At 43.3% G+C, this 18,728-nt stretch overlaps 3 protein-coding genes across 5 annotated transcripts in view; 1 reads left to right on the forward strand and 2 right to left on the reverse strand.

Moving 5' to 3' along the window:
- Nucleotides 1-118: 118 nt before the first annotated feature.
- On the reverse strand, nucleotides 119-6,354 carry LOC118076919 (survival of motor neuron protein). Its single transcript, XM_035100127.2, has 9 exons — nucleotides 6,210-6,354; nucleotides 5,237-5,308; nucleotides 4,452-4,577; nucleotides 3,849-4,046; nucleotides 2,564-2,701; nucleotides 2,271-2,342; nucleotides 1,897-2,007; nucleotides 945-1,006; nucleotides 119-529 (listed from the first exon to the last, which is right to left on the reverse strand). The coding sequence occupies exons 1-8, from the start codon at nucleotides 6,261-6,263 to the stop codon at nucleotides 950-952; spliced, it is 828 nt and encodes a 275-aa protein (XP_034956018.2). The 5' UTR covers nucleotides 6,264-6,354; the 3' UTR covers nucleotides 119-529; nucleotides 945-949.
- Nucleotides 6,355-11,960: 5,606 nt separating this feature from the next.
- SERF1B (small EDRK-rich factor 1B) lies at nucleotides 11,961-15,139 on the reverse strand. Its single transcript, XM_035100162.2, has 3 exons — nucleotides 14,991-15,139; nucleotides 12,585-12,693; nucleotides 11,961-12,152 (listed from the first exon to the last, which is right to left on the reverse strand). Exons 1-3 carry the CDS (start codon nucleotides 14,995-14,997, stop codon nucleotides 12,080-12,082), a joined length of 189 nt encoding a protein of 62 aa, XP_034956053.1. The 5' UTR covers nucleotides 14,998-15,139; the 3' UTR covers nucleotides 11,961-12,079.
- Nucleotides 15,140-17,362: 2,223 nt separating this feature from the next.
- The window catches only part of BDP1 (B double prime 1, subunit of RNA polymerase III transcription initiation factor IIIB), a 47,916-nt gene continuing 46,550 nt past the window's right edge, over nucleotides 17,363-18,728 (forward strand). For all 3 annotated transcript variants that reach the window (XM_035099861.2, XM_035099862.2, XM_060280222.1), the window contains exon 1: nucleotides 17,363-17,754. In XM_035099861.2, the coding sequence (XP_034955752.2) occupies nucleotides 17,504-17,754 (251 nt within the window). In that variant the 5' untranslated portion in view covers nucleotides 17,363-17,503. The remainder of the gene's footprint in view (nucleotides 17,755-18,728) is intronic.

Below are 18,728 nucleotides of genomic sequence, written 5' to 3' on the forward strand. Positions count from 1 at the left end.
CCTCAGAGATGTAATCTTCACCCACAACAAAATGTAAAAAGATGTTTGGTAACTTACAAATTACCTAGAAGCTTTCTAAATATAAACACCACCCATTGACATATTATACAAATGCAAGTTGAGAAAAAATAATTTTATTGATCACTAATACAAACCAGTTGAATGGTGTAACTGATGACCTTGTTTAAGGTTTAAATGTGTAGTCAACTTGGCATCACTGAAGAGTTAGAAATGAAGATATTCTACAAATTGAAAGATTGCTTTACAAATCAAAGCAAGTCCCAATAATCAGATTCACTTGAAGAACAGTTCACTTAGTCCAGAACAGGTACCTGATTATTAACAAGATACGGGCACCTTGCAAAAAAAAACAGGGCTATTCATTCAGAAATCTTGCTAATGATGATGAAAACATTGCTGTCAGATTCCTCTCTGAGTTATCCAGTCAGTAATCCTGGTACCATTGAAAGCTTCTTTGCTGACCAATACAGAGTTGGGATGTCCTCCTTCATGGGGGATTTTTTTAAACCTAGTTTTAAAAAGACCATGGGGGGTAGTAAATTCATTTTAGAAGATATCATGCCAATGCTAAGGTTATGTTCTATCAAAGCTGATCTATGTATCAGAAATAGAGGAAACTTAAAAATCTGATGCTGATAGCCATCCATCCCTCATACACATGCACTCTTTTACAGAGAAAATACACATACAAGCCACATTCTAGTATTTGACCCCCCCCCCTTTGCAGCAACCCTGGACTGATTTAGCTACAGGAGCCTATTTTCTGTGGGCTCCCAAAGAAACACCATAAGGTGTGCTTTCCCCATCTCCCCAACAAGCAAAAAAAGTCACCAGCCCAAAGCTGATCTTGTGCCTTCAAAATGAAACTAAGTTCAGCTTGCCCTCCATTGCAAGTTAAAGTTAAAACAAAATGCAGTACTTACAACAGCTACTTAGAGTGGGCATGTCTCCCCAAGGCAGCTTCCATGCGGCTCTGCTTTAAACCCTGTGCAATACAGGAGACAGAATGGGTTGTTACAGAGGACCTGTTCATATTGCCGCCCTATAAATTACTGGCGATGGAAATCATATTGCACTCAACCTGATTATCTAAATTGGGTCAGCAAACTTTTTGAGCAGGGGACCTTGTGGGGAACCGGACTATAGTTTTTTTTGGGGAAAGAACGAATTCCTATGCCCCACAAATAACCCAGAGATGCATTTTAAATAAAAGGACACATTTTACGCATGTAAAAACACGCTGATTCCCGGACCGTCCGCGGGCCGGATTCAGGTGATTGGGCCGGATCTGGCCCCTGGGCCTTAGTTTGTCTACCGTGTTTCTCATATTATAAGACACGTCTTATATTTATTTTTTCCTCAAAAAAACACACTATGGCTTATTTTCAAGGGATGTCTTATTTTTTTCCTCCTCCTCCTGCCGCGGCCGGCATTGCTGCTGCGCCTATCACTATGTCTTATTTTCGGGGTATGGCTTACATTCCTTGAATGCTTAAAAATCCTGCTATGGCTTATTTTATGGGTATGTCTTAAAATATGAGAAACAGGGTACCCATGATCTAAATATTCTTAATAACAGTGGTAAAAGCAGTTCAGTAGGTCTTTGGTTAAGAGAAGGCGCATCAGCTGGCACTCCCTATAATCGGAAGATAACACACAGCAGAATTGTTCCTAGATTAAATGTGTGCAAGTCTGTCAGCCACAATGTTCCATGTCTCTTTAATGAGCTCCAGAAATATTTATTTTATGTAATCTGTCAGGTTTTGACCAGCCACAAATCAAAAGATTAACCTATTTAAGCAGTGTTAGTGCCTTAATTGGTGACTTGGGCAAGTTGCTTGCATTTTAGTACAGAAAAAGATGTATGTTTCTTACCAGATAGTAACCAGTGTGATAGCCACTCATATACCAGGCGATTAACATACTTCCCAAAGCTTCGTCGTCATCAGGAGAATCTGGACTGAAAGGTGGTGGAGGTGGTATCAACTAAGAAGATAAATGAAAGACTTCTCAACTGGATTAACTACCTTTTCTTCTAAATACATTGAACAAGAAACAATTGTTCATTACTAACATTTAGAACAATTCTTAATGCAAATTTAATTGAACTAGGGAAATAATAATTGTAGGGGGACATTCCATTATTTAAATCCCCAGCTCAAGTGGTACCATTCAGCGTCTGGGTTATTAACTTTCCCTTTTGTGACAAGAGTATCCCTTTACTGTCACACATTTTACCCATCACTCACCGGTGGTCCTGATGGAAATGGTGGAGGCCAGCCTGATAAAAAGGGTGGAGGTCCACTGAATTTCATTCCAGTCTACACAAGAGAAATTTAAAATACAATAAAGGGTCTTCATTATACCAATGCTTGCAAAATTAAGCATGCAAGATACAGCAACCCCCAAATCTCACAAAAGCATCCATGACTAGAATGGCACCTGTAATTCTGCTTGTAAAGGTAAAAATACTACTCTTTTAAATAGCTGGAACACTACCATATAGTAATTGGACGTCTTTCAGATTTACTACTATGCCTACCCTTCCAAGGCCTGGTACTGGTGGTGGTGGAGGAAAGTGAGAATTCCACTGTGCTGATTTAGTACGATTGTATTTGTTTCCAGGTGACCGGAATGAGATGTCACTTTCATCTGTTGAATACTGAGTCTCATTTTCATTCTAGAAAAATAATAGTAATTAGGAATTTGCAACCAGTATTTGCAAGCCATACGTAGCTATAACTAATGAAACCTCAAAAAACAACATTTTCTTCTGTTCTGATTTTGTGACATTCCAAAAGACACCCTCTTGAATGCAAACTGTTAAAAGGTTTTATGAACCTGCCCTTTGGGAACTCTACTTTCATCTTTCCCCTATTTCTACTTACGTTTTGACATATTCTCATCCGTGCCTGCCCTTTTAATGATTATTGCTTATGTCCTCTGCTTGGATTAAAATAAATGAATACTGGACGTTACTTAGAAGCATTTTAACATGCTTCAAATATGCACAATCACATCCACTCCCTGGTTGCAACAGAAGTAGCCTGCCACAAGCAGCACAAGAAGGTGAAAACACAGCAAAATGCTTTCGATCTTTTGCAAAGGGAGCCAGTAGAATTTTTGTTTTACCTCACTATTTGAGCTGCTTGCCATGTGGTATTATGGATATACAACAGTTGCTCAAGTAAATGGGATTAAAGCTACTACTAGACCAATATACAGCTGGGCTCAAGAACTATGGAGATAGCACTGAAATGTGGGTGGGTGGAAATGCTGCCTTTTATTCTGAAATTGCAAGCAAGTTTCATCTCCAACCTTTGTGTTGTTTGTTTACTACAAATATTTTTCTGTGTGCTCTTTAGAGAAGCTCTATAAAAAGCAGGCAGCAGATTTTCTCCCAATCAGAAATTGCTATGCAAACAGGCAGAAAGACTTGCTATGAGGGTTTCATGTGGCTTGGCTGTCCACCCCTGAAATAAATCATGTGCAGGAGGCCCAGGACTAAATTCAGCTCCCACAGAAAAAGGTAAATTCCTGTATTTCATTTGCTTTAGCTTTAATCCTCACACACTGTACTTTGCTGAGCTGTGAAAGACATGTGTTGTTGTTGTTGTTGTTTAGTCGTTTAGTCGTGTCCGACTCTTCGTGACCCCATGGACCATAGCACGCCAGGCTATGTTTTGACGTTTGGTCAAAACATAACTTCTCTAAGTTATTTAAGCCCCTTCGCCACGACAAGGCAGTGATCCATGAAGGGGGAAAGACATGTAGCAATGATAAATTGTCCCATTTCAGTCAAGTGTAAATTTTCTACTTGGCCTCACCTCAGCAGCACTTTTCTCATTTGTTCCCTCAGTATCCGTTGGTGGTAGCAGATCTGACAGATTTTGCTCTTCCTTATTTCCATATCCAGTATAGACAACTACACACGTCCCTTTCTTCCAGTTAATTGAGCTAATAGTTGCTTGGTACACGTTGCCATCTTCAGACCAAACTGCACTGCATGCATCACTAACTCTCCACTGCATTGAAAGGGGACAAAAAGTTAAGTTGGTGGTGTTATGAATTTATTCCTCACTCTACTATACTTCATCCTTTATCACCTCTGTTTTAAATAGTTTTGCAGATGCACTACCTAAAAATACTTTCCAGCAGCATAATATTGCAAATACATTATTATTGCTTAAATAAAAAGTATTTCCCCATTTTAAGAACTGGAACACCTGAATTGAACTAAAGGCAAAATACAGGCCATTGCAAAAACCAGACTATTCCCCTGTAAAAATTCAAGTGCAACAAGAAAAAACTTTAGGTTTTTGTATATGGGAGCATGTATTTATGTTTGAAAAAACAGGATCATAATTCCATGATTTTAAAAACATTCTTAGTACTATCTCCTGTCACAGTTCCCCTCCCCCCAAAAACACCTGTTTCTGTGGTCCAGCATTACTTTTCTTCCTACTCTTGTTCTTTTTATTATTTTTTCTTTTTGTCCCAGCGTTTTGTTCTGTTTTATCCAAAGGCTCTGAACAGTCACCATTCTTCAAAGCATTCTGATGGAAAGAAGATACAAAATAATTATTTTGCAGGTTTCCAACTCCCTTCACTCCTTAAACTATGTCACAGCTGTTGGTATTTTATTTTTTTACTAGTATTACCCTGTTTCTCCTAAAATAAGACGTAGCCATAAAATAAGCCGTAGCAGGATTTTTAAGCATTCAAGGAATATAAGCCATACCCCGAATATAATAGTGATAGGCGCAGCAGCAATGTCGGCTGCAGCAGCAGGAGGAGGAAAAAAATAAGACATCCCCTGAAAATAAGCTATAGTGTTTTTTTTTAGGAAAAATAAAGAGGGTGTCTTATTTTTGGAGAAACACGGTAATATAATAATTATTACTTGAATATTCATATATTTCATCTAGATCACTTGATATGATGATGTACTGCACCAAATTTGATTAATCAAAACATATCAAGCATATAAACATAGAACTGTTCCTATGGGCTATCTGCTTTCAGCCCAGCTATTAAAAACCACAAGGATATTGAGAGAAGAAAAATGCAACCATCTTCTTCTGTCCCTTTCTTCCAATCCACCTATCTTTGGGGTGACAGTGCAGGATCAGAATGAGTGGCCACCATACAAGCTTGAGGTTTTGCAGTTCACATGTTGCATAGCAGGTGGGTCATTAACTAGAGTATGTTTTACCTTGAAGGATGCAACGGCTTTATCATATGCTTTTATGAGCGCTGTATCATCCCATATATCAGAATCATCACTCTGTAGAGACAAAACAGAATTGTAGGTTTCCTTTTTATTTTAAAGGCAGCTGCCACATGGTTCCTTTCCTTTCCTTAAATCATCTTTGAATAACTGATTGCCATGCCACATCATAAGTGGCTTTCCCCTGGTTACAATAACTGGTTGCCATGTGCAAATAGAAGCATCCCCTTGTGCATGTAGAACTTAGTTGTGAAACTTGTTGCATTCCGAGACAGCTTTACAATACTTTGTGCATAGCTCATGCTTTTGTTGAAGTTGCTAGGGCAAGCCTTTGGCGCAGAAATTCAAGACCCCGCTCAGCAGAATGAACAGGAGCCCTCCCCCCAATGTAACCCAACAGTACCAGGTAAGTGGACTGAAACCTAGTCCACAGTGCAATCTAAAGAAGAGACCCCCAATGAGACCACTAAATCCACTCACCTTACTATACCACTGCTTGCTTCCGTTTTGGAAGCAGGTCGACCTTCTTGCTCACCCTACTTAAGCAGTTACTTTCTAACCTGTGCCATTAAGTTAAGACGGGGGACATGCAGGAGAAATGATTTTGAGGAGATATGGAAGGCGTTTGTAGAATTTGTACTGTTAAAACGGAAAGGGGTCAAACCATCGCAAGAGGTTTTGGGAGGTTGGATAGTTACAATGGAATGGTCTCGGTGGTGGGGTGTACAATTTTATTCTTATTTATTTATCATTATTACTTCGTAAAAGTAAAAAATAAAAAAGCAGCTCCTTTCCCCTCAGAATCCGCTCCGCTGAACTGCGAAGCTAAGAGTCCCTCCTGAGCAGCGCCTCACGCGGGAGTAGCGGCCTCGCCTCGCCCGCTCAGCCGACAGCGGCCCCCACGGAGGGAAAGCGAAACCCTATGAAGGGCCATGAAAAGCCCGGCCTACCCCAGTACCTGCCCGGCCCCGCGTCTGAACAGCACCGCCTCGCCGTCGCCGCAAGAAGCCATGAGGGCTCCGGGATGAAGGCGCTCTTCCACAGGGCCTCTTGCCTCTACGTCATCAGTCGGCGACCGGGGGTGCGGAGCTCCACCGACAAAGGCCTCTTGCGAGCGCCGCCACCTCCTCGGAGCCGCCTCCGGGGAGATTGCCTTACTGCCCCCTGCAGGCCAGGAGGCCTCAAGCTCTTCCCGGCGACCGCCTCTTCCTCCTTCCTGCGACAAAAGCGGGGCGGGGAAAGGGGTGGGAATGCCACAGGTAGCAGCCTCGCTTTTGCTGCGCAACGAGAGTCTGGTGCAGGATTCCGTTTCCAACGATGGGCAGCGAGACCGAGGGATTAAAAAGCTGCCCTTCCTTCGATCAACGTATATACGGAAGGTGTGGCCCTCCAGGTATTGTTGGAGACCAAACCCCACCAAGTCTAGTTTAGTGGTCGGGGTTGACTTCGCCAGGGTTACGACTTGTCCTGTTAGGGCTTGAGGTATTGTTCCAAAGGTATTTGTTGTTGTTGTTTTGTGTTTTTTAATTAGGTTATACGTCAATCACCTTGAGATGGTTCGATCAGTGTTGATGAGGATGGGGAGTTGTAGCCTAGCAACATTCGAAGAGGGAAAGCTCCCCTATATTTACTTCATAGGAAAGCCCACATGCAGAGTAAAGGGATAATGCAGTCATACCTCGGGTTAAGTACGCTTCAGGTTGAGTACTTTCAGGTTAAGTACTCCGCGGACCCAGAAGTGTTTACTTCCGGATTCTGCCACGCGCGCACGCGCAGAAGCGCTCTGCCAGTGCTTCCCGCTCGCATTAAGTACTTTTCAGGGTGTGAATTAAGTACTACTTAACCCGAGGTACCACTGTAATTATTAGATTTTTTAAAATCTACAATACTGTCTTATTTATTTTATAGTACAGTACGTAGATTATTGCCTTCATTTTATGGATCAGTGGTCTCGTTAGACAGTAAAATTTGTGTTAAATTGCTGTTTTAGGGGGTGTTTTTCATCATCTGGAACGGATTAATCCACTTTCCATTACTTTCAATGGGAAAGCTCGCTTCAGGTTAAGTAAGCTTCAGGTTAAGTACGGACTTCCGGTTCAAATTGTGTACTTAACCTGAGGTACAAGCAATCAAATTTATTTCAGCTTTAAGCTCATAAAAGTACAAAACATAAACATACGACAACATACAAAACGAGCAAGATGCTCGGGAATAGTAACAATTGGTAAAAAATACAAAACATAAAGGGTATACAGGTTTAGGAATGAGTTAGGAATAAAAAAATATAATGAATAAAAGCAATTTCAAATTGTATACAACAATCCGTTACGTCTCTTATAAGACAAAACGGAGGTTACTTTTTTTGCCAATTGTAATGTTATACATGAATCTGAGTCTTGCAATAGGAAGGCAAGCTGCAACTCTGTCGGGAACCCAGACGATTTTTGGAGTAATGGAGTCAATAGTTTTCCGAGCAGCACTATATAAGGGACATATGAGCACTATGTGCTGAAGGGATTCAATCGAGCGATTGTCACATGAACATAAAACCAAGACTCGACCCTTGGTAAATCTGTGAAAAAGGATGTTAGAGAGGAATACATTAAAGCATGCTTTAATAAAAGCGAAACAGTGACTGGCAACCGGAAGAGATTATTATCTGAGGTACCACTGTACACACAACAGCCCGCATTTATACGGGACTCTTGATATTCCAATGCTTATTGCCTCAGTCTGAACATTGAGCCATCAAAGTCATCCAATGTTGATAAACCACATCTCTACTGGGTCCTCCTCGCTCCTGAACCTATTTGTAGAATTTATAATCCACTTTATAGTCCCAGGAAGCTCTCAAAGAAGCTTACAAAAGGTTCTCAAATACTGGAACAGAAATTACATACTTCCCACATGGAACCAGAAATATTTAAGCAGTGTTTGTTGTCCCTTTCCCCAAGATCTCCCACCCAGGTGCTCTGCGGCAAGGGAATCAGTTCATAGGAACCAAGTCTTCTCTTCCTTGCAATTTATTTTGTGATACAGTATATCTTTTGAATTGCTAAACTGGGGCCAAAGAGTGACTTTTTAAAAAATTGATCTAGGAGTGTGTTTAGTTAAGGTGTAGGGCAGGGGTCCCCAGACTACGGCCCCCGGGCCGGGTGCGGCCCAATTGGCCTCCCAATCCGGCCCGCGACGACCCCCGCCGCCCGCTGCCACCGCCCGCTCTTACAGCGCACGGCGCGGCGGCGATCTTCAAAATCGGCAAAAAATTGCCGAAAATCCTTTGTGCGCATGCGTGTGGGACTCTCCCGACCCAGAAGAGGTCATTTCCGATGCACTTCTGGGTCGGGGGAGGCCCATACGCATGCGCACAGCTACATTTTTTCCGACCGTGTGCGTGTGCGCATGCGCACGGGCGCACACTCCCCCGCCCTCCGGCCCGCTGCGCGCGCACTCCCCTTCCCTCTGGCCCGCCGCGCGGTCGGCGCGGTGGGCACCGGCCCAAAGCCCGCTAAGTCTGGGGACCCCTGGTGTAGGGTAAAGGTAAAGGGACCCCTGACCATTAGATCCAGTCGTGACCGACTCTGGGGTTGCGGTGCTCATCTTGCGTTATTGGCCAAGGGAGCCGGCATACAGCTTCCAGGTCATGTGGCCAGCATGACAAAGCCACTTCTGGCGAACCATAGCAGCACATGGAAACACTGTGTAGGGTAAAAATGCTTTAATAAATTTAAGTAAAGTAGGCAGAATAAAAAATGTAGTTGATCTCAAATTTGTATTTGTACAATATATGGGGAACAGTAGCCTATTATTTCCTTCAAAAATACCTTCCCATATAAATTGTTTGCCAAGACCAGTTTCCTACTTAGCCATCTTGTTTTATATTAACTATGTTTTTTTTCTGATTGCCAGGCAAGTCAATGGATGGTAACAGACCCATTTTTCATTTTCATCCAGTTACAGCTACAGTAATATAGAAAGTGCTATCCTGTTTTGGGATGCACTAGAGCTCATCAAGTCAGCCACATTTCTTCCATGTACATCTCAAGTCTTAGTAGCATTTGTACTTCTATTTTTCTACTAAAGCTCTCCATCATGTACTTCCTTTTCTTAGATATATAGTACTTAAAAAGCATCATTTTCACTGTTGGCTTGTTAAATTTGAAACATCTTCCTCAGAGCAGGCTACCTTGTGCCAGTGTTGCTGTCATTCCAAGCACAAGGTAAACATCTGTTTACAGCAACATATAAACAGATATAAATGGATTCTATTGGTTGTATGTGTTTCATTGTATTTTTTGTTATGACTGTACACTGCCCTAAAACCCTACAAAGTTTTTTTAAAAAATGTTTACTTTCAACAGCAGCATTCTGCAAACCTGTACACAGCCTGTAGCTAAGCTAAGTGTAAAAGCTTACACCACATGGGTAAGATTAAGACTGCCATCATTATACAGCTCCAGAGTTTATCTCTGTGTGGAAACAGACATGAAATCAATAAGGGAGTGATTACTTTAGGAGGGAATACTGGTGTTTAGCTATCACAGTTGACAGCCAATGCATCACTAACAGAAACTGAACCTTCTATTGATGCAAGCATGGCTTGTACAATACATGGTGCATACACAGCTACTTGCCCAGCTCAATTTCCTAAGGCTCATTTTTGCATATCCCAATAGAAGGGTATGGGAAATGCATCCGGGAAGGAAAAATGTATTAAGGAGTTAATGGTCTGACATGGAGCCCTGCCTGCCTGTCCCTTCCCCCTCCCTCCCTCGTTAAGTTTTTTTTATATGGTGTGAGAACAGTCTTTAAGGTCCTGAGAACTTGGGAGGAGGTGAAGCCCCCCCCCCAGCTGCCTTAATTGAACAATTTCAGGCAGTTTCTTTGAAGTTCATGCACAGACTGATTGGCCACAAGGCCATGCAAACTGAGGCTACCTGGGGGAGTCACTTCACTGCTTCTTGAGGGCTTCCAAGTGGCAGATTGAAGTGTTGGCTTGGTACGTATACATTGCCTGCTGTTTTAGAATAAAACCTTTAATCTTCTCACTTGTCTATTTTGTATTGCTTCTGAATCTCATTTTAAAAGAACCACCTTGCCTATGGCAAGACAAGAGGGCAGTTCATAGGTAACTCTAGCAAATGAGCGAACATGTAGTTTCCCCAGAGAGAAAGTAGTTGTTGCCTTGCTTCTCCAGTTCTGCTGTTGCAATTGCAGGCATGACTTGTCTGATCATTAAAGCAAGAGTCTGGGTTCAGGTATATCTCTTCGAGGCAAGCCACAAGTGGTAAGCTATAGAACACACCTTAGCTATATGTTATGGTTTGTTTGATGAAAGATAAAATCATGAGCTTAGGTTTGGATGCAACACCAAGCCAAAACATAGCTTATAGCAGCACAGCACCAGGAAAGACTGTAGAAGTAGGGTGGCTGCTATCTTTACCTTTTTAAAAAGCTGGACATTTCTAATTTACACACACAAAGTGGGTATGGCTAATCCATCTTCCCTTGGGATAGCAGTGTTAGAGAACCATCTATCACTTAGTTACTTGAGACCACCAGTATGTCTTACAAGCCAACTTCTCCTCCCCTCCCAAACTTTTACCAAACTAGTAGTGCACTCATAAACATCCTTATTTAACACACTGCTATACTACTGCTCCAAGACACTGAATGTTGGATAAAATTCCAAAGGGGTCAGTTGCTTAGTCTGTTACAGAAAACTCAAAGTATTAGAGCTGTTTGTTGTACTAGAACAACTTATCTAGTATGCTGGATTTCAGTGTCTTTTCTGAAACCAGAGTTAGGGTCACCCTGACTGCCTCCATCCCAATCTGCTAATATGCTACACAGAGCTCTATTGTTTTTAAGAGAAGTAGCAGGGAACAGAAGAATAATTTGGCTTAATCCCAGGTCAACAGGCTTTTGTTCCTGCTCACTAGCTGAAGTACAACCATGAATGTCAAATACGTAATTCTGCTAGACCTTTAACATCACTATGGAAAACAGTCAGGCCTAAAAAAAGCAGTAAAACTAAGCGACTTATTCTTGGCTGCCATTTTTATAATCAACCAAGCTTTAGACAAAAGAGAAGGTTCTTTATATTTTAGTTCAGAGTAGATTTTAAGCTGCAGTTATACATAGTAGGTAATATATTTAGAGAATCTTGCTTAGCAGTTGAAGAATTGCATTAAGTATTCAGGCTGCAACTGAAACACAATGGAAAAGTTGTGCTGATAAGACTAAGAACCCTCTGAATTGTGTCAAACGTGTCAGAAACAATGGAAAAGCTATTATAACTGTCTGGTGTACCCATTTCCAACTTAGGCAGTACTTCATGCAACCTTTTATTGTAAAAATAATTTATGGTTAACTTTACAGCTGAGCTTTACAAAGTGGAAAGCAAGAACAGAGACCTGGGCTTTTAAAAGTGGTATTGTTTTTGAATGCTGTTGGGCTGCCAGACAGGATTCTCAGTCTATTTGCATATTTAATAACTGGTACAGTCACAGAAGTCATTTACCAAGCCAACACTTAACAATGAAAACTGCAGTCAATCCACTGCTATCATTACTAGTAGACATGCAAAGGGAACTTTGAATCCAATTTTACTGGAACTATTTCTAGTATTTCAGTTAAAGCCAAGTCAGTTGCAAATGCACTCTACTAATCAGACATTCTAAAATAAATGCATACTGGACAAATGAGCTTGTAGAAGATAAACATTAACCATTTAATGGCTGGCCACTTTTACAAATATGTCTTTGCTTAGGCCCTATTATTCTGAGATGCACTGCAGCATTATTAGGTCCTTCATGCAACCACAGATTATTTTGTTCCTGTCTGAAGAGTTTTCTTCTCATTAGCTGCTTTCTGCTTTTGCTGCATAATTTCGGAGTCTCTGGAAAAGAAAAGATGATGTTTAGTGGAAACAATGAATATTTTTCAGGGCAACAAGAGTTTTGGTTTCTCACCTTCCTCAAAAATCCCCCAACCCTCTAGAATGGATTTTGGAGCACACAAGGGGGAAGAATAAGAAGTCCTGTTGAACAATGTTAGTTCTCAATTTTTAAAAGTTCGGTGTTATAGTTCTAAATTCTAAACTCCGCCCCCCCACTTCAATTACAGTAAGGCTGTATCCATTCCAAATAGCCAAATGCAAGCCTAAACACATTAAGTTAGCTTCCCAAACATTAAATATAATTTTTCAGTCTAAGACAGGGCCACAGTACAGAAATTATATTTTATATTTAAGCATTCTGAGGCAGAATTTTACACTACTTATATATGCACCAGGGTATGTGGGTTGTCAGATATTGCTATGCAAACATACCTCTGTTTCCTTTGAGAAGCCGACAGAGTATCCTCTTTTCTTTTTCCTTTATTTAGTTCTTGGTTTTTCTTCATGTTCTTTTGGCGGGCGAGTTCACGCTGGTTCCCACCTAAAGTTGGAACAGTTTTAAGAGTTAGGCTTTATGCTAGTTACCAGTACCTATTTTTGACGAATAGAGCCAAAGATTGTCCATCTCTTAGTTGCACAATAGTAAATCCTGCTGCCGATAATCCAAATTTTCCCCTTTACACTATGTTAAAAGTACCACACTTTGACTGCTCTTTGGTAAATGAGGCTTGTAGGCAAACCCTGTTGGATCAGCTGCACTACTGAGTTCCCAACTACGCAGTCCACAGTACAGCCGATATTCCCAACGAAGTGTGGCTTTGATAAGTGCCAGTCACCAAGGAAATACTTAGCTTGCCCAGGTAGTTTGAAATCCAATCAAGTGGGCAAGTATTCAAGCTGGCTTGCAAAGGAATGTGCTAAATCCAATAACATGGTGACACCTTAGCCTACAAGCTGGATAGTTCCCAACCAAAGTGGGCTACTGCATATACATGTTGACAAGAACTTGAACAGCACTGGTATCGATGCCCTTTAGGTAGTCTTTTGATGCCATGGATCCCCAATATGAAATATGTGTGCGTGTATATAATTTTGCTGCAAGTTGCTTGGAGACCTTTGGGTGACAAGCAGCTAATAAGTTGAACAAATAAATAAAAAACAACCTCTATGCCACAACAACTAATTCTGTAGTAGAAAAAGTTTGAGCACTGCAGTACAGTTTACATACACTTCAGCCAAATTTCACACCAAATCATTACTTTTTATACCTCACATCTTATCAAAATGAAATCTTCTATAGTTCTCAAAACTCGATACCATTAATGGGCTGCTACTCACATTTATTATAAAGTTCAAAATCTACTTTCTGTATGCTCAGCCATGTGAAGCACAATGAGTTTGACAACTATGCTTGCTAGTTGCTCAGGAGACTGGCTGTGGCTCTCTGTCAAGTGTGCACCAAGTGGCAAGCTGGCTTCTTATGCCCATTAATACTCAATTTTGTTGAATTCCATCCACATATTTCCTTGATGCAGAGAATCATGCAAGCTCTAAAACTAAATCAATTCAGCAAACAATTGCACAGGCACAATCAGCCTCATGACTGCCTTTATTTGTTGCAAGGATACAGATTGGACAATAACTATGTATGCCACCCTGAGCTCTTTGAAAGTAATGCAATCATATGGTAAACATCAACATACAGTTGTTTCATTCAGCAAAGTTTATGCACACTATTCTAAAAGGCAAAATAAATACAGAATATCAGCCAGGTGTTTAAGGTCCAACTCCTAGTCAGAAAATATGAACCAGATAACTCTACAGCTCTGCTGGCACTATATACTGCTTGAATTATTGTTTCTGGTGTCAGTGAAGCTGTAACCATATAGACATTTTATCCCGGCAGCTTCTCTCTGTGCTGAATTAGGAACTAGGAACCACCTTCGGGGGAATGAACTTAAGGGACCTCGTTTCCAAGTAAGCCTGCACACAATGAAGCTCTCAGCAAAACTTAGTTCCCGCTGAGGAAACAAATCGGAACGCTCCTATATAGAAATTAAACACACTGAGCAGCATCTTTTGTTTCAGTTTGAAGTCACTGGAAACTGAAGTCGGCGCCGCAGCTGTTTCCAAAAAGTTATGCTGCAGTTTGAAAATACAATACAGCCCGCATAGTGCAAACATTCAACTACTGAGGCATATTCAGCATTCACCCGCGGGACACCGAGCGTCACCGCTAGCTCTCTCCACTCGGGGAAGGCAGTTTGTGGCGCCAGATTCGTGAAAAGGGCCCTTTCACACGGCTCATTCCGAATAGGGGAGACAGTAACGCGAGCGCAGCAGGGACGTATCCTGCTTACAAAGAGCATGTTGTTTCCCCGGTCGAGGAAGGAAAACAAGAGTTGCGCTTTCTCAGGCCAGCCTTTCCTATGGCTTCCTCTTAAAAGAGAAGCGCTTCCCTCCAAGGAGAGTCCCCGTTCACCCCAACAGACAGACACAAGGGCGGCTGCTGCCCGTCCACGCTCGACCGGCCTCTCAGGCAGCGCAGCAGCCCTCGCCAGGTCTACTCGGGAACAAGCTCTACTGACGTCAACGGGGGCTTCTTCCCCAGACAAAGAGGGTCGCAAGCGAAACTACCAAGGTTTCTGAGGCGACTTTACAATTGCCTGTCTACAGGGACCACAACACGGGAGAGGCAACCCACGGCTGGCCTACGGTCCCCGCAAGGCCCGTTTCGGCCCCAGGCCGCCGCCGCCAATTATACAAGTCCCAACTGGCGAGGGAAGGCCATCAGCATGGCGGTGGCGGGCGAAGGGGCCGCCCACGCCGCATACTTACGGGCCATGGCAAAACAATAACCCCAGCGGCGACGACCGTTACGCGCACCAACAGCAACAACCCCGCTATCCGCTCCAACTGCCAGAACCTTCTGCGCGCCCCGCCCGCTGTTGTGCTCCTTATGTAAGGGGCCGCCTCTGTGACGTCAGGCCGCACGTCGCCGCCTTTCCCGTTCCCAGCCACGCTTCTTGAGCCGGTCCCGCGGTGGCGGTGCCCTTACTGCGCGCGCGCGCGCAAAACCCACCGATCGGGCCTCGTTGCCTCGTATCTGCTGCGCGAGTTGAAGCTGAGACGCTGCGCGCGCGTTACGCGGGAGAGTGGCTCAGTCAGTGGAGCTTGCTTCCGAGTTAACGCGTATGGTTGGGATGTCAATACCGCTACTTCCCGGCACGTGCGGGATATGATTGCTACACATAGCTGCCAAGTTCTCCCTTTTTTAAAGGGATTTTCCCTTATGCTGAATAGGCTTCCTCGCGAGAAAAGGGAAAACTTGGCAGCTATGTTGCTACACGATCTCCAGGTTTCAAATTGGATGCGAGGATCTTGCCCTAAAAGGCGGGATGGAAATAAAATGAACGGATATTCCTGTTTTCAGAAGCCCCACTGAGTTCGATGCACTTACCCGTGATTCATCTGAAATTATGGGGACTTTAAAGAAGTCTGGGAGGATAAGGCTGCTTTTTAAATTATAATCTATATCCAAAACTGGGGGATGTATTTTGAGATAAACCACTTGTTTGGTCACTTCCAGTGGTTGAATTCTACCATGTATATTTGCATATTTCTGTTGTATTGATGTAATATGTCAACAAAAAAGGCAAGGAACAACAACAACAAATGCATTACAATTTTATACTTTTATTGACACCCCTTCACATCCAGAACTCATCTGAACAGAACCAACTCCTATGGGTCCTCAAATCAACCAAATTCACAGGTCACACTAATGGATAGAATTGATGCAGTCACAAAGCTTAAGCAAAAAGTACTGTACATTCTGATACCATTTATTGCCCAGTATCATTTGTAGGTCAGATCAAAACCGATATGAATGAGCACTAAGCCGCAAAACGGTGTGCTAGTTGTTTGGAACCACATTGCCCAATGTGGCATGAATTTGATTGGTTTAGCTACTCAGAAGTTGGGTGTTCCTGACTGTTCTTCTGCAATATTGTTTATTGCTTAGAACAGGAATGAGGATGTGGTTTCTGTGGACTTCTTGTGGCTTACTGCATCATTCTCACCTGTTCCAATGTGACTTGTGAATTTGATTGGTTTGGTTCGTTTGGAAGCTGGCGCTCTGGGCCATTTTTCTGAAATACCATTTTTGCCGGTAAGTAAAATAAGGATGTGGTCTCTGTGGATGTTTTTTGGCATAGCGTGCTCTGGATACGACTAAACAACATCATAAATCCCATCATGGTTTGGTTAGCTTGATTTGAAAAAGTATAGGTTGAACTCATTAAGACACCATCATAAAAATGGGTGGAGAGCTGCAGTCCAAGATACGGTTGCGTCTTTTTGGAACCAACAGTATAATAATGCCATGTTCCATAGTTATATAAAGCACTGCATTTGCACTACTTTTCTGCTGATGCATTCCTTTTCATATCTATAGCTCAGTATATTGACTCATTCGGGTAGTGATAAAGCGGGATATCAAATCCAAACTCCTCCTCCTCCTCCTCCTCTTCTACTACTGAGAAGGTCTGCCTGGTTCCCTGCAGCTCCACTTTTCGCAGTGTGGGAACAGCCAGGAGGCCCTGGGCGCTGGACCTCAGTGTCTGAGCTAAACTATGGGGCTGGAGACGCTCCTTCAGATATAATGGGCCAAGGCCGTTTAGGGCTTTAAAGGTCAGCACCCACACTTTTGAAATGTGCTCGGAAACGTACAACGTGAAATTACCTTTTCAAAGAATATCCGCTCTAGGAAAACACTAACATTTAAAATCCAACTGAGGTCAACAAGTTACAGGTAGGTAGCCGTGTTGGTCTGAGTCGAAGCAAAATAAAAAAATTCCTTCAGTAGCACCTTAAAGACCAACTAAGTTTATATTTTGGTATGAGCTTTCGTGTGCATGCACACTTCTTCAACAAAACACCGGTCTCCGGATGCCTTCCTCGGGATGTGGACTTCACGAGGCAAGAGCCGCCAAGCCGGGAATCACTACGAATGCACTGGGCTAATAAACTAGCCGCCTTCCTTCTCCTCGTGCAAGTCAAGTTCAAGGCAAATTCGACAAGAACACGCGACGATCTCCTGCGTTTCAGGCGGGTGTCCGTGTCCTCGCTGCCCAGGTGATGTTCCTGTTTTGTCGCAGAGTGATGACGCCACGCCGCGCGCCGTCCCTGGAGCAGCTGACAGGCCCCCCCCACCCGCAAGAGTCGGAGAGGAAGGGCGGGGAGCTGGGCTTGGGCCGAGCGAGGCCGGTGACATGCGGCGGCCTCGGCGGCCGGAGGAAAAAGGAGACGGTGGGCTTTAGCGAGAGTTGGCGGTTCCCTTTCACGGCGCCATGTTCCGCCGCGCCAGGTTTAATGTGAAGCCCAACGTGAGACCGGCGGCGGCGGCGGCGGCAAGGGGCAGCAACCCCAGGGGCAGCCGCAGCCCCTCAGGCGTCGCCGCGGCCCCGGACCCCGGTCCACAGCCCAGCTCGGCATCTGCCCCCTGCTCTTCGGAGGATGCGGCTGCCTCGGCTCTCCCGTCGGGCGCTGCCGGAAACCTGCAGCAGGACGGCGGCGGCGGCGGCAGCAGCAGCCCCGAGGGGTAAGCTTCGCCTTTGGCTGTAGGCTGCGCGCTTCCTTTCTCCACAAAATAAAAGGAGCCCGTTTCATGAGATGAGCAGGAGCTCAAAAAGCTCTTTTTTGAGAGACCTGCGCCTGTAAAGGAACCCCTCGCAAAGGCCGGTGCTTCACGTCGCCTGGAGTGGGACACAATGCGGCGCTTTTATCTGGAGTCACTACACACGTGTAGCTGGGGATCGCCAGAATGCTGAACCAGCTCGGCGTCTTTTTGTTTTTATTTCAGAAGATTTATATACCTCTTTGATTGTCACAAACCCTCAAAGCGCGCAAGTGCACAATCGTCTATTATTTCATTCCCCCTCCCTTTTAACCAGCATGACTTTGAATCTGCTTTAGAGTGGTGTGTGTGTCTGTGATTCCGGGGCTTAAGGGAGTAGTCGAAATTATAGCTGACATTACTAGACAGTGATTGTGGTGCTACCAAATTTGTGTACTGTACTGCAGGTGTGGGGAGAATTTGCAATATACTGTACATTCTTTGGTTGACTGTGATGAAGAGGGATAACTCTAGATTTGAATTAATTGCTCTCTCCTGGTTCCAGAAACAAAGGTAGACAAGTCATGACCTTCAAGTTGTTGCTGAATGGCCCCATGATCTCTCATCTTATGCCATAGTGGCTGGGCTGGTGGGACTTGTAGTTTAATAGCGTCTACAAGACCACAAGTTTAGCTACATCTTCCCTAATAATAATATGCAATGTATATTATACCATAGTACAATGATAATATAGAAATATATTAGTTATATATGCGGCTGTCATTCCCAGCTTTTAGGTGTTCAAACTTTTGGTCATTAATTTGGATTGTTCTGTGCTGTGCCTATTTTATGGTGTTTATCACCTTTTAGTGATATGGGGTAAGAGTTATTTTTTATAGTTATTGTGGGATGAGCACCCTTATAAATTTTGTTCTGTTGCATTTTTCTATATATTTGGT

Source organism: Zootoca vivipara, chromosome 11 (genome assembly GCF_963506605.1).
Source record: "Zootoca vivipara chromosome 11, rZooViv1.1, whole genome shotgun sequence".
NCBI classification, from domain to species: Eukaryota; Metazoa; Chordata; class Lepidosauria; order Squamata; family Lacertidae; genus Zootoca; species Zootoca vivipara.